At 36.2% G+C, this 16,803-nt stretch overlaps 1 protein-coding gene across 3 annotated transcripts in view; it reads right to left on the bottom strand.

Moving 5' to 3' along the window:
- THEMIS (thymocyte selection associated) overlaps positions 1-16,803 on the bottom strand; it is a 177,639-nt gene that overhangs the window by 134,872 nt on the left and 25,964 nt on the right. For all 3 annotated transcript variants that reach the window (XM_023651047.2, XM_023651048.2, XM_070223774.1), the window contains exon 2: positions 599-757. In XM_023651047.2, coding sequence (XP_023506815.1) covers positions 599-757 — 159 coding nt within the window. The remainder of the gene's footprint in view (positions 1-598; positions 758-16,803) is intronic.

Raw genomic sequence — 16,803 nt, forward strand, 5'->3', positions numbered from 1 at the left:
AAGAAAAACAAGAAAATCATCAACAACTATGGTGCCCAAGATACTATGGGAACATAAAAAATCTAGAATATCTAGAATAGGTTACAGGGTCAGCAAATTTTCCAGGAGATAATATTTGAGCTAATTTTGGAAGACTGAGTAGAGTTAACCAGGCAAATAAGAGCAAACCAACTCGCCAGTAAGATCGGACAGGTAAGTTTAGCATTGATCCAGGGAGCCAAAATAATGAAATAAGAGTAAAGAAGGTAGATATGTTTAAGAGATATTAATTCGTTCTGCATAACTTACAAAAGTATACCTCTAATTTCTTCATTCCCACTACGTAGCACACAGCTAGCGGTGCATATAGTTGGAACCCACTAAATACTTGTTAACAGAAAAGATTAAGTCCTATATAAAGGATGTTTTTTAAGGGGGAAAAATATTTGCCTTCTATTAGTCCTTAAAATCATTGAACTATAAGAATTCTGATTTTTTTCACTCACTGCTGTAGAATTAAAAAAAGAAGACCACTTTTTCATTGTTTTCCATTGTATGGATGTTTATATCTATTAACAATACAGTTTTGCAAATAAGGAATGGTGACAGTACAGTGTACCTGGAAAATTCATAGGCAGTTCGAACGATTGTGGAGACTCAGAACCTTCACTGTGCTCACAGATTTCAGCTATGATCTTCTTAATTTTGAGGCCAGTAATTTTAATCACTTCTCCTGTTGACAAACAGCATTCATTTCCAAACATTTCATAAATAGAACCTGCAAAAAAGAGGAGTAAAAGGAGCTTTTACAAAAAGGATTCAATAGTGAAGAACCAAGTTGGAGTCAAAAGCCTCATACGAAGTATTTTATTCAGTTTCTCTCTTAGCTACCTACTTAATAGGAATTTAATCAACCTTGGCAAAATGTACAACACGTCCCAGGAAAAATATTAGATTTGCACTTCATCCACTGGGCAAAATATAAACAATCGTATTTTTGTTATTAGAGTAAATAGAATTTATGGTTTTCTCAGCACCTTTAGCTCATCTTTCCAAGGTCAAACTACAAACATGTCTTCCCCTGCTGGGATTTATGATCTATTTTTGCTGGGTCACAGAATGAGGCTCGTATGAGTCAACAATGATCTAAGTAAGTACTGCAAACAAGATTGTAATACAATCCAAGATCTAAAGCCTGACAGTTTACACACCAGGGTTCATCATATCTGTTTACTAGACCTTGTTCTATTCATCGTCGTGAATATAAGGCCTTTTGTCCATTTTATTTCTTGATTTTTGACAAGCTGGAAACAACTCTCAAAATCTTTACGGCAGTAGGGGGCAGACCAGCCCAGATAAACTGAAAAGCTTCATTTTAGTTCAGAATAGCAGTCTCCTTCCTAACAAATTTTTTATCATAGATGCTAAAGTTAAGCTTTTCAGCCATTTGTTTTCCTTTTTATATCTCCTGATGGAAGAACGGTGAGCAGTGAAATAACCAGAAAGTAAGCAATGGGAAAGAAGAAAGGCAAAAGTTCTGGATAATCCATCCCTAGTAAAAAGAAACAACCGGAAAACTACATCTCTGGGATATTATCACTTTACAACTGAACAGTAAACTAAAGGCTGATGTACATAAATGTTACAGAACTATAGCGGTTGAAATATACCAATTTTTCCTTACCTCCAATATGATTTATATCCTCTTTACTACGCTAAAACAGGAACAATATGAGCACAAGATTTCAGGTTGGTTTGCTTTCTGAATTTTTGTCTATTGAGCCCCCTCGTCACAGAATTTTGCCTGATATATAGCAGGCACCTAAAACATTTTTAGAGCATTAACGGTTATCAGAAAAGTTATTAAAACCAGCATCCAATCTAGCTTTAAAGAACTCTGTGATTGTATCTGTCTCAACAGGGAGCAGGGGCACACTCAAAGGAGAATAGTTTGAGGAGGTTTTAACAAAGGGGCAATTTACCCAGAGGCACAGTTGGTTTTAGGCAAAGCAAGAATATAAATGTCCTGACCTCACCCTTCTCCCTCCATTTGATCCTCTGCCAGGGCACCCCATTGGCCAAATTCAGCCAGAAGCCAGAGCACAAGGGAGCTGCTGATGCCCCTGAAGAAATAAGCCTCCCAAGAAGAGAGTGGAAATGAAAATCCAGCCACCAACCTTACTGTCCATGATTTAATGGAGACCATTTTGCAGACATGCTAATATATCTACTCCTCAAGTTTTAAGTATAAACGTCCATAACTCCTTCCTTTTTCCATGCTATTCTTTTCACTACACGTGTATTCATACTTTTCGTTAAATCCAATACATAGTGTTGTCAGCCATCTCAAATGCTTTGTGGAACAAATTGGGATATTAAAAAAGAGTAATAAATCTGTAGTGACATTTTCCTCCAATGAACTCAGAATAGTTATTTTCTACGATCCTCATTTGGCAATTAATCACATACTAACATTTTACATCTTCAGTATTATCTCATCCTGTGCTTAACTTTTTATGACTTCTAGTTTTCATTACTCCCAATTCAATTTTAAGCTTCAGGAAAGAAAATATTACATTATATTTTTGCATAATTACGTCAACCTCCCTTCCTCATTCATTCAGTAAACTTTCATGAAAACCTACTATGTGTCAGGCATTTTGATTGGCAATAGGTATCAGAGACAAAATGTATAATCTCTTCCCCCACAGAAGCACTGTCTTGAAGGGAACAGACAAGTTTGCAGAAAATTGCAACAGATTATGAGAAAGTTGTGATATAGGAAATACAGGGCATTGTGAGAGTGTATTGGAAACATTTAATTAGGCAGTTACATGGGAAAGAGATTAGAGAAGAATTCCTCGAGGAGATGACAACTGAGCCGGGTTTTAAAGGAACCATCACAAGATGTTAGAACAAGCAGAAGAAATAGTATTTGAAAAGGTACAGAGATGCGAAAGAGCCTGATACAATCTGGAAACTTTATGTAGTTTCTTACACCTCAAATGTAAAGTAAGAAAGGGGAAGTGGTAAGAAAGCAGACTAGCAAAGTAGAAAGAGTCCAGATCATGCCGCGTCTTTATGAAATTACCAATGACCAAAAAAGCCAATTGGAGTCTGAAGCAACCTAAGTCAGAGAATCTACATTTTCAGTTATCAGGGACCAGGAACTAATACCAATTTAATGAGAGGTCATATGTATCTGGGTGCTGGCTATCCAAAATGCGGTCTGCTACATCACCTGGGAGCTTGTTAGAATCTTGGCCAGACCCCAGACTTGCTGAATCAGAACCTGCATTTTTAACAAGATCCCCAGATGATTCATAAGTACATTAAGGTTTGAAAAGCACTGGTCTAGGCAACAAATGTGTAACTGAAATAGTTTCTGTTCTGAGATTGTTGCAAAACTAACCATAGAAGGAAGGACAGGCCAGGCAAAGGAAGCACTCAGTGTCCTTGAGGTGGAGGGTGTTGTACATGGGGACAGGGGAAGGGAAGAATTTTAAACAAGAAAGTGACATGGTGAGATTTTTCTTTGTCACGCGAAATAGAATGTAATTTAACCTATCCCGTTTCAGCTGAAGTCTGTTTGGCTTAATTTCAATGCAATAAGCGTCTAATTGTAGACGTAATGTATATCAAACTGACTGACTTGGTGTGCCATTTTTCTTTCAAAGGTTCCTTTGGAATTCCAAATTAAAAGATGAATTTATGTGAGATTACACATCAATTCACAGGGAATAGAAGCCAGAGAATTCTATGGAGAGAAAATACTGTGAGTTTTAGTCACCACACAAAAAGCTTTTGACTCTTCAGTTCTCTTTCCAAGCATCTTTCTCCTTTTGAAAAAAGAAAATCATTTCTTTCAGTCTTAAAAGAAAAAGAACCTCATGCAAATGCTAATCTTTAATATTTATCTTTAATTATTTGTGACTTCTAATTTTCTCCAAGCAAGAAAGCTGTTAATTCACTTTGAATAAAGTGTGGGCAGCGATGCCCAACACTAAAAGTGGTATCCATGATAGGTGACAAGAAAATCCAGCAAATCTCAAATGCCTGAAACTGGAAGGATTCTTGTACTTTGTTATCATCAATATGATGTCCCTTAAAACATATTTTCTCCTCAGTGAAAATAAATATGGTTAATTTTAAAAATAGCCAACTTTCATAATCTCAGAACAAGCACATATATTATGTGTAATTGCCTTTTAAAAATTTTCTGAGATGTGTATCTGAACTACGTTTTTGTATATGTAGGTATAGACATTAAAATAGTTTTCGTTTCATTTTAACCACAAGACATGTATTTTGAATATGCGAATCTCAAATCTATTAAATCTTTCCAGACTGATTCTTTCCAAGTCAGAGCATATGTATTCAGGATAATGCCAGACATCAGAGGAAACTGGAACAAAGCAGCCTGTTTTCAGTGATCAAACATCGCCCCTGAAGGCTATAATGAAAGATCCATGTGCCTTTGAAATCACCTTTTCTGTAATGCTACTTTGCTCAATAAAAATGACACATTAATATTCTTTTATGAGCTCATCCCTTATTTGACAATCCACATAAGCAACGCTGTGATCACATCAGAACAGCCAAAACAATTGGTTCAATAGATTCTTCCATTTCCTCTACAAAGTTAAAAATGCGTGGCAGTCAGAAAGAGGAAACTTACACTGTTTGGTTTGTTCCCTTTACTCAAGAGGCACCCATTCCCTCCATTCTCCATCTCCCTCCCCTGACATACCAGACCACTCATCCCTCAACAGCCTGTCAAAGTTCAAGCAATCCTACAGATTCGGCTCATATTCATCGTCTTCCTCAAAGCATTTCTTGATCTCGAGACCTAAGAAAGAATTAATTCTTTCCTCTGTGCTCTAACAGCATTCTGTGTATATCTCCATTATAGCAACTGTGCGATTATTATCACAGCCTGCTATCAGGATATTATTTTCTGACCATTGATATTATGTATATTTTAGGATTTATTATGAGTTCCTAGAGAAGAGACATCATCTTAACTATGTGTATACACCTCCTCACATACACACAGCTAATACAGCAGGTTTTGTCACTTAGTAAATCCTTAGTGAATGTTAAGCTATAACTTAGCTTTACTGTAAAATGACAATAAATTATTGTGACTATAGTAGAAGTCCTTCTACACCAGAGGTTAAAGCATGGTCAACCCAAGGCTTTGACATGGATTCTGTCTTCATTTGGTATGTCTAGTATCAAATGTGCAAGCTTATGTGAAATTAGCTGGTCACCTTGTGAACTCCCTAGATAAGGAGCATCAAGGTGGGTCATTCTATAATACACATCTCTACTTGTTACGTTTGCTACCTTACCATATGTTCACTATTTTTATATTGCAGGACTTGAGGGTGAGGTTCCTGAAATGGTCTGAGATACGTTTGGAGGAGTTAGGAAATTATATCTGTAAAGTATGATTGATATTGTACGACAGTGTGTATAGAATCACATGAGACTAGGGATGCCAGTGGCGATGTATCTTTGCTCCTCACAGTCAGGTATGATTATTCTTTGCTTAAGAATAGGATAAATTACCAAGAAGGAGAATTTCCACAAAGCAAACATGTAAGTGTGAACTTATTTTATTGGCCATATTGTCCCTGGACTTGGTGGTTGATAAGGCATTAAGAGACTGTTATAGTGCTACATTCAATTGTCTGAATGAATCTCTAGATAGTTCAACATAAGAATGAAGCTTGAAGTGAGCCATGGATGGAACAGACATATACATGGCCAGGCTTCCATAAACAGCTGTCTCCATCCCCTGTAAGGCAGAGACAAAGTCATTCCCACTATGTGAAGAATATATCTAAGAATAGATGAGCAAATAGATATTTGAATGCAGTGTGCAAATAAGTAAGAGTTAAACAGCAAGCTTGCAACTTTCCTAGCGGTAAATTCTACCAGTTAGATACTGGGTATACCACAAGAGATATAGCTAAACACTGATAGGAAATGGTCTTTCAAGGTCATAGAAACTCTCTTCCCTTTCGCCAAAATATAGGTATAAAGAGGGCAAAACCTTGGCAACAGGTAGTAAGAAAAACCATGGCCACACTAAGAAGAGCTAAGATGTAATCTCTCTTACCGCTAAGAATATGGGGTTCTTCTTGTGAACTGGGGGTTTAACTGTTATACAGGAAGTCAAGTTTAAAGAAAGGAATGTGCTAGAGACTATAGTGAATGTTGGTGAGTCTTAAAAAGGACTGAATATAGGGAAACAATGAAAGACTGGAGCCTGAGAGTCAATAAAGCGGATTAAAATAGAAGTGAGGCCAGAAAGCAGGAATTGCGGGACTTTTCAACCACTCTGAATGAAGTGTGTCGCATTGAAATGACTACGTGTTAGTGGTTGAGGAAGGAGGATTCACAGTTTCATACACCTGCTAACAACTTGATGTTTGTTTAATGGCAGAATCAGTTTAATAGATTAAATAAAACTGCTAAGAGGGTTTGCAAGTTGGTGTCATGATATAAGTCATCATTGCAGCTCTCTGTGTTAACAATTATCAGAGCAAAGCGATATGGGATGTGTGGGTACGAAATGCATATCCTTCCTACACATCTACGAAACATTTTCCCGTGATAATGGAACAATTCAGTGGTTCTGCATCTCCTGAAGCTATTATTAACTACATATTACGCACATTTTACCTAAATTTTAACCCTCAAAATGACATCATAAATAATGTTATAATTTCTTATATAAAAAACATTGCACTAGGAGTTGGTTTACTGTTTTAGGAAAGATTTGGTTTCAAGCACATTTTATATACTTTAATATACTTGCCTACGTTTCATATCCTAAATGTTAAACAAAGCTACCTTAGACCTCTATATCCATTTAAAATCATAAACCTGTTCTCTACATCCCATTTGATGAATAAAAATATACTGATTGAATTGATTACACATGGGCTCCAAAGCACTATGATATGTTCATCCAACGCATACAAAATAAAGCTTCAGTATGTTATAAACTTCCCTAAGTTCATCAGCATGGAACACTTCATTAACTATTCTGCTTATGAAATGCAGTTTAGAAATTGAGAGTAAAGGTTTGGAAATTTTTATAGGAATTTTGAGGTTATTTTATGCCCATTAAACTAAATAATAAAACATAAGCTTTATTTTGTATGTCTTTATTGTTTCACTTTTATTTTATAATAATTAATTTATATTGCATTTTATTAAAGTATCAGTCCATAATGGATTGGAAAAGAACATAAATTGGACGTTCACCACACATAGTTTGAGAAGCACTTCCCTGAAACGTTAAGTAAAAATAGATGACCACAGCCAGTGCAAGGAGCTAAGACGTAGTCTCAGGGAGTTAGAGAGAGCAAAATTTGGACACACTTGCAAAACAAAAGTTATGACCTAATACACAAAGTCTTAATCAGTATTATTAACTCATCTATCTCAATGTCACCAGTAGCATGAGTACCCTGGCTAAAAGACACAGAAATTTTAATCAACTTGACAGTAATAGTTCTAATTGCAAATTATTACATTGGCATTCTGATTTGTATGTTATACTCTTCTGAGTTGTATGAGGCAGCGCTTGAACCTAATTGACCCTGGATGCTTTGAGTTGTTGGACCTACACAGCTAAGGTCCAAAGCCACAAGCAGGTGCAATCCTCTAGGAGATGAATTCTGTGAGTTCTGTCTAACTAGTGTTCTAGGTATTCTCCGTGAGAGAGATTATATTCTGCCATTTTTCCCTCCCCTCCCTAATCATCCATGGCACATTTCCAGCTGAATCCAGATGAGGACTAATAATCCTCCTCAACATAAAGTTCCTGGTGACAATCCATCAATTGAAGATGGCATGCCAGGTATAAATTATTCCCAGCCCAGTCCTGCATTATGACTTATCTTGCTTTCTTTAAACCTCCTTGGCTGATATTTATTTTCAAAGATTTTAATCCTCAGATTGGGCTAATTTACTCCCAAAGGCTTAGTTAAAAGAAATCTGGCAGAAGAAAACAGACTCCCTCAATCCATCATTTTTTTCAGGGCAGCTCTCCCAACTGAGGCATAAAACATCTAACTTGATAATAATCACAACTTTATACAGCCCAATAGCAGCTGTAGGATGAGTTTCCATTTCATTTACATCTGTAAGCAAAGTGCCATTGATTCTAATGGTCTCTTGAATCACTGAGTCTCAGAGGCAGACAGAAGCTTAAATACCATTTAACCCTACTAATGTGTTACAATGACTGAGTCTCTATACAATATCTCTACCAAGTGGTTATCCAAACTATATCTGAACACTTTCACTGATGGAAATCCAACTATTTTAAAGTGCCCTGCTCTACTTTAGAGCAATTCTCACTGCTGAAAAGCTCTGTATTTTGTTAAGTGTTATATGTGTTCCTACAGAATACACATTAGAGGGGTTGGCCCTGTGGCTGAGTGGTTAAGTTCGCACTCCACTTCAGCGGCCTGGGGTTCGCTAGGTTGGATCCTGGGCACAGACCTACACAACGCTCATCAAGCCATGTTGTGGCAGAATCCCACACAGAAGAGCTAGAGTGACTCACAACTAGGATATACAACTATGTACTGGGGCTTTGGAGAGGGAAAAAAAAAAAAAAAGGAGAGGAAGATTGGCAACAGATGTTAGCTCAGGACTAATCTTCTTTATCAAAAATCATACCTTGAGAAAAAAGGATGCACAGTAGAACTATTTTTAGCCCTTGAAATCATACAGAAAACAACTATTTCTTCTACATAGCAGACTTAAAATGTTTGAAGATAGTCATCACCAATTGTCCTTTATAACAAATCAATCTGTCAAATAACTGAAACACGTGTAGGGCCAAGGCTTGCAGCACAGGTTGCCCATTATAAAACTACTTGAAACACAATTTACATGGAGTTGAATGGCTTTCTTGGAGGTGTGCAACATGGTATCATGCCTCTCAAAAATGTGTGCCCTTGAGCATTCCAGGGGAGGCGCGATAGGTATGTTCAAAGGAGGTTTCCTGGTATGCAACTAAAAATCTTTGTATGAGGAATAAGGCAGACAGTTCATACTAGCAACATTTGGCTTTGCAAACCAATGAGTCAAAGGAATTCCTATAGAAGATGTTCTAAAGCCAAGTTTAAGGAAATAATACCTTACTAGCAGCTGGATTCTTCCCCTGAATTCCTTCCACCATTAAAGACAAGACATGAAGATTATTTCCCCAAGAAAGGAGAGAGATTTAGTCATTGTTTAGTTCTGAGACTCAAAAAATTTTTGAATACTTGGGAGACAATAATCTTGAAAAGATACACTTTACTGGAAGGGGAAAATGTATTTCACAATTGCCAAAATCTTTTTTATATAAATATAAGAATCAAATAATGGAAGATATCACATAGTACATAGTAGACAAGGATTCAGCGCATGACATAAAAGAATTTTCTTTCTGGCTGCAAAGAAAATTAGGATTTTTTTTAAATTGCAAAGATGAAAAGAAATCCAGTATTCTATTTTTTACTTCCAAAATTTGCTCTTTGTGACACATCAAGAAAAAAAAGTTTTGTAAATCAAAGCTTTTGATTTACAAGAGCTATTTCTTGTTGAGAGTAATAAAAGCTAGGTCCTAAGGAAGAAGGTTATGGAATTTATACTTTGAAATTAATTCATAAAGAGAATAGAAGAGTCTATTCTCTGGGTTATCTTCTGGGAGACCAGCTGGGAAGGAGAGAAGTGAGTTCAATGGTGAGTACTCTTGGAGAAGATTAGTTGGGTCTAATGTGGAGACATCACGTGGAGAAATAGAGAGACCGCTGTAAATAGTTTACCCCACATCCTCTACGATCAGCTTCAGGAAGCTGTGACTGCAGTCTATGACAAATGAGCATTCTAAGAAGCACTGAATTAATGTGAAAAAACAAGCTCAGTTTCTCATCTTCTCACTTCTGTCTGTTGAGGGCCTCCTTAAATGGCTGCCTGAATGTCCCACAAAAATGATGCATCTACCATACATTTCAGAGGTCCCTACACCCACCCTCAGGTTTGACAACTTACTAGAAGGACTCAGAACTCAGAAGAGCTGTTATAGTTACACTTATAGTCTATTACAGAGAGATAAAACAGATTAAAATCAGCAAAGGAACAAAGCACATAGAGCAGAGTCCAAGACAAGTTTCCACTCCTCTCCCAGTGGAGTCACATGGACAGAGCTTAATTCTCCCAGCAATCGTAGATGACAACATATACAAACTATTGCCAACCAGGGAAACTCACCTGAGCCTTGCTTTCCAGGGATTTTATTCAAAGTCAGTCACACAGTCATGGAGGGCCCATATGACTGATCTTAACTACTGAATGTTCAGCAAGCCCCTCGGAGGTCAAACTTATACAGCATGGCCCAGGGCCCCAGTAAAACAAGAACCGGCATTCACAATAAGTCATATTGTTAACATAAGCCATCTAGAGTGGTCCAAGTTCCAAGGTATACAAAGACACTCTTATCAGGCAGGATATTCCAAGGAGCAAAGGCCAGTCCTTTCTCTAGAACGTACAGAGTTTGAACACCCAAGGCCTGCGGAGTCAACGCTTTACTGCATACCATATCTCAAGACTTTGTTAAAGCTTGTCAAGAAAAAGCTGTCCAAGACTTGTAAAGAGCAAAAAAGAATAATAGATGCCCTTTCCTTAGAGAACTATATATTATCTAGCAGACATTTTGAGAATTATCTGATTCTATGGAGGTATGCAAATTTGAGACATCATACTGACCTATAGAAAATTGGTAGAAATGTGAATGATACTTAGCCATAGCAGTGCAAATGATTATTTTTCATTGAAACAAAAATAATTTTTTCCAGTATATATACAATTGACCTATGCCTTACAGAAAAGATAACCCTAAATATTTTATATTTGAGGATGATAATTGGGTTTGAATACTGGAAAATTCATTTCAGCGTTTCTGATTGTATTTTTGGGTGCGTGTGTGTGTGTGTGTGTTTGAAATGGTGTTAATATCTTACTTGTTTTCTCATTTAAAGAGTTAAACAAAATCTTTCACATGTTCATTTTATGTGTATATGGGAGTGATGTTTTAACTTTGTGAAAAATTTCACTTTTTCAGTTTCACATTAGTTACACAGCATTTGCATTCTCTTTTTAATATGCCTGGTCATTTGTAACAGACAGTGGGATCCTTGGTTCCCAGAAGCGCACTGATGATTTGATAAGGAAAGTGTTCATTATCTGTATTTGGGTTGAAATGCACAGTCCTGAAACTCATCCCTCTTACATTTGTAAAATATTGTATCTGATTTATACTGTAGGTTTTCTTCTTTTTCTTTTCTTTTTTTTTGCCTTACTTTATCTTCCCTTGTTTTCTGATTTATTGAAGAATTTTTTAAAAAATGATTGATACAGTAAAGAGAGAAGATTAAAGATCTATCTTGTCTTCAAAATATATTAAATGTACTGAAGTCCTTCTATAAAGTACAATATTCATTATAAGTCGCCTACCCAAAATGTCTACAGTTTTATTCAGTGAGGAAAAATTCTAAAATAAACACTGATTAACATCATTCTATAGCTATGTGACTTAATAGCATAACTTATTTTTGCAGATCACATTATCTCTTTCTTACAAGGCTTTTCTCATCACAACAAATCTGCAACAGATAAAATTTCAATATCACTTATTTTTAAGAATGATAAATATTTTTAAACTTTATGTTCAAAAGAGTCAGATTGAGAAATTTTAAAATACAATAAAATTCTAAAGTGCATTCTGAATATTGAATCACCCTTCTGTGAAAGAACTCACTGTCCACATATTTCTATAAAGTTGTGAAAACAATGAGGAAAGTTTCTCACCAAATTGAGCTGACACGTATAATATTTAAAGCATTTTCAGTACTCTTATTAATCCGTCACTATCATCTGAGATAGTACACTGAGATCCTACACAATGCAGAGCATAATACCACAAACCATCTGATGGCAGAAGAAAACAATCAATCAATCAAACAAACAAAAACAAAGGATCCCTCTTCTTTGAGAAGTTTACATTCTAGGTAGCTGAAGATAGAAGTCACATACAAATAGCAAACAACAAAAACAAGTAAACCAGTAGACACTGATGCCAAGCACAAAGAATGGTGGCTAAGTCTACTAAAGTTTTTTGAATCTTTGATACAAGTGATAGTAGCCAAGAAAAAATGGTTTTCTGTGCTATAGAAAAGGAGATTTGACTACTGCTTTCTGAAGACTGTTCCTTTCTTCTGGTGGGAAAAAACCTAGAGTTCCTTTGGTAATATAAATCCTTGCTCTTGAGAAAACGTTGAGGCAACCATTGACTTGAATGCAGCTGTGTTTAGCCAAGCGATTTCTCTTTAATATTAATTGGTATGTTTAAGTCAAAACTCTTTCTCTACTTGGATAAACAGAATAACAAATGGTTGTGAACCCACCCCAAGAACCCAAATTCAGCTGCTGAAACAAATCCCAACAGCAGTTGCTTAAACAAGAAATACGTTTATTTCTCCCTCAAGTAACAACGCAGTGGTGACTTGTCAACATTTATATGGAATCCTCATAGGATTCAGGTTTTGTCTATGTTGCTATTCTGGCCTCTTTAACATCAGACTTCTGTCTTATGTTCTAAGATGTCTGCTCCAATTCCTATCATCATGTCTGAATTTCAACTAGTGAAAAAGAAAGATGGAGAAGAGGAGGAAACATTCTTCTTGTTTTAGCGGCATGTAATAGAAATTTCACACATCGAACACCAACACCACCCGTTGACCAAAACTTAAAGAGGCCACATTAAGCTTCAAAAGAGCTGTGCAATATCATTTTTAGCTAGGCAGCTGTGTTCACAGCTTAACCTCTGTTACTACGGAAGAAGGAGAGAACAGACATAGTTAGGGGAACAGCTAACGGTCTCTGATCCAAAAGTTGAGAGAAAGGTGTGTATATATCACGATTTAAATTAGGCCACACTATACCTGTAACTCTTATATTGGCTTATGGGGGAAAAAATGTATATTTTTATTTGAAACACCAAAGACAGGAGGTCTGTTCCTGAGGTTGAGACTGCAAGATGGAATTTCAGGGCTGATCTTTATTCCACTCAAGAGATACAACTGCCAAACACGCACACACTTCCTCTCTCCATTCATTTCTAGGCATTTAACTAGGTAAATATGACAGATAAGAATGCCTTCTCTAGAGTCAAGTTCAAACCCAGGATCTACATTTAATAGATGTGTGACCTGTATTCTTCATCTGTACAGGTAATATCTTCATCTGTAAATTAGAATAGTGCCTCAATTTCCTTATCTTTAAAATGATGATAGTAATATTACCTCAAATAGTTGTTCTGAGGATCAAAAAAGCTAAATAATTTTTAAGTGCATAGCCTGCACCTGGCATCTATTTAAGGCTTAATAAATGTTAGCCATTGTTGGTGTCATAATTATTTCATATGATGTTGGTTAAGACTGAATAATTCAGTATAATGTTATACTGTTGTAAGCTGGTGTGATTTTCTTGGTCAAGATGAAAGATAAGTGTCCTCTTATGGGGATGAGGTTTTCCCTGAACAAAACATTGACATTTTCTTTGTCAATAATCCTAAGAAAGAGAAGCTATGGAAGAGAAAATAGGGACTTGAGAAGGTGGACTTGGACTTGGAATAAAGATACATTCAAGCTCACCTTTTTCACAACTTGTACCAATGAACTTTGGTATGCCACAAATAGGTTACAAATGTGCTACCATATTGAACTTTTCATTCCTTGAAGTAACCAACTCAGGTGAGTCTGGAATGACTGGTGGGTTTGGCTGGTGACCTCTGGCTGCAAGTTGCCTTGTCCATTTACCCCATGTGCCAAACAAATATTTCTATTGTGTATATGTGTCTGACATAATTTAAAGAGTTGGGAGGAATGGTCCAGGAGCACTACTAATGGAAAAGATAAGCTGCTTTCTTTCATATGGAGGTTGCATGAAAAGTAACTGTTACACCAGGCAAGGATACAGCTCTATAGTCATTCAGAAAGGAGCCCTGAAAGATATTTCATTTATTTATCAACTTATTCATTTTTAATCTATTCAACAAATTAACTGAACACATGCTATGTGCCAAAAAAAAAGAACAATGGAAAGTACTACTGATGTAATGGTGAACAAATGATATGTAGTCTCAGGTTTCATGAAACCTTTAATATATTGGAATAAAAGATATTAATCAAAGAATCATACATATATATGATTACAAAATGATTATTACTATGAAAGAAAATTGCATGAAACTAGGAGAAAGGGCCTGGGTTTCTAGGCTCCACGAAGAGTATGTCTTTATTTATTTATTAAACCATTCAACAAATATTTATTAAGTGTCAGACATATTAATCTCAAACTTGCAGTAAAGTTTTATTAAAAGGCTTCATCTGGGACTTTGGTTTCTGGGAAGATGGAGTAGACATACATTTTCCTAGCCTCATATATCCCAGACCTGAAGCTGAAGAAGCTGGCAACCTAGAAATGCCACTGGGTACAGACAGAAAAAAAAAAAAACACAGAAAGAAACTCCAACAAATCCTTTTCTCTCTAGCCAAAAGATCAGGAAAGTAATAGCCTAGTAAGACAGCAAACTTTTTTACAATAAACGCTCTACTCAAGCCAAATACCACAGAAAAAATTTTGGTTTCGCAACTACCCACACTAGGAAAGGCTTTGTAGAGACCTTAGAACCCCACCCTTGATGAGGTATTTAAGACGCTCACCCACTCTTTGCTGTGATGGTGTCAGAAAAGGCAAACTGAGAGACGGGACTTGCATCCTTGTCAGCCAGTAATAAGCCCCATCCTCTGTCAGGGAAAGCAAGTGGGGAGTCTGGACTTTCACCCCCACCCAGCAGTACTGAGATGCTCTTTCATCTCCCCCCTGGCATGATGGCAGAGCCTGTCCAGTGAAAAATTGAAGACTTTTGCTACTGCTCAATGTAATGAGGCACTTCTCCACCACGTGGTGTAAATGGAGGTCATGTGTGGAACATGAGTAATGAGGTCAAAAGTAATGAGGTAATATTAGCCCTCTCGTCAAGGGTGGTATTGGTGAAAACCTAGTGCAGAGCCAGTATTCCCACTCTGACCAGCAGTAACAAGGATGCTCTCCCCTTCAGGTGTCAACAGAGACCGAAGGGAGAACCTGAACTTCTACCTGACCCGGCAGTAATGAGGCAACACACCCCATCCCCTGCTGAAGAAACGAAAAACAGAAACCAAACAGAAAACCAAAGATATAATAGCCTTAACGTATCAAAGACTTAAGCCCTGATGTATCAGTAGTTACATTAATGTAAATGGTCTAAATACATCAATAAAAAGACAGAGATTGACGGGTAGGTTAAAAAACATGAGCCAAATATATGCTATCTACAAGAGACTCATTTTAAATATAGACAAGTGGAAAGAAAGTGGATGGAAGATGTATCATGCAAACATTTATGAAAGGAAAGCAGCATTACTATATTAACATCAGATACAGTAAACTTCAAAGCAAAGAAAATTACTATGGACAGAGAGGGTCATTACCTAATGATAAAAAAGTCAATCTACCAAGTAGATATAGCAGTCCTAAATGTGTATATACCAAACAACAGAGATACAAAATATGTCAAGTAAAACTAATATAACTGAAAGGAGAAATAGTCATATCCATAATTATAAGTTGGAAACTTCACCATCCATCTCTCAACAATTGATAGACATACTTGACAGATTATCAGTAAAGATAGAGAAGAACAGCAACACCATCAAACAACAGGATCTAATCTGCATTTCCAGAACATGTACCTAACAACAGCATGCACACCTTGCTTTCAAATGCCCATCAGGACATACACCAAGATATCCTGTGCCATAAAACAAATCTCAACAAATTTAAAGAATTGAATCATAGTATTCTCTGATCACAATGAATTAAATTAAAAATCAATAACAGAAAGATAACAGGAAATTCTCCAAACACTTGAAAACTAAACACCATACCTCCAAATAATCTGCAAGCCAAAAGAAAATTTCAAGAGAAATTTGTTTTTAATCATATATATATTGAACTAAATGAAATATATATTTTTCATTTTCATTTCATATATATAAACATACACTAAACTGCATGAAAATGCAAATACAACACATCAAAATTTGTGGGACACAGATAAGAAAGTACTGAGGGGAAAATGTGTAGTACTAAATGCTTGTATTAAAAAACAGCAAAATTTTCAAATCAATAATCTAAGCTCCTTCCTCAAGAACTTCGAAAGAAAAACAGAAAAAAAAGATGATTAATGAAACAAAGAAAAGATTCTTTGAAAAGATCAGTAAAATTGACAAACCATTAGCAACTCTGAAAAAGAAAGAGAGAAGGTACAAATTATCAACAGGAGGAATAAAACATTAGCAACTCTGAAAAAGAAAGAGAGAAGGTACAAATTATCAACAGGAGGAATAAAACAGAGGGTATTGCTATAGACCCTCCAGACATCAAAAAGGTAAAAAGAGAATTCTATGAACAACTTAACCTACATAATTTGACAATTTAGGTGAAATGAACCAATTCCTCGAAAGAAACACAATATGCTACAACTCATCCAATGTGAAATGGATAACTGTTTTGGTCCTATAACTATTAAGGAAATTGATTCCTAATTACAGAATTCCCAAAAAAGAAATCTCCAGGCCCTGATTTTTTCCACTAGAGAATTCTATCAAACTTCTAAGGAAGTATTTTCACCAATTCTACATACTC

The sequence above is a fragment of the Equus caballus genome, chromosome 10, assembly GCF_041296265.1.
Source record: "Equus caballus isolate H_3958 breed thoroughbred chromosome 10, TB-T2T, whole genome shotgun sequence".
NCBI lineage: Eukaryota > Metazoa > Chordata > Mammalia > Perissodactyla > Equidae > Equus > Equus caballus.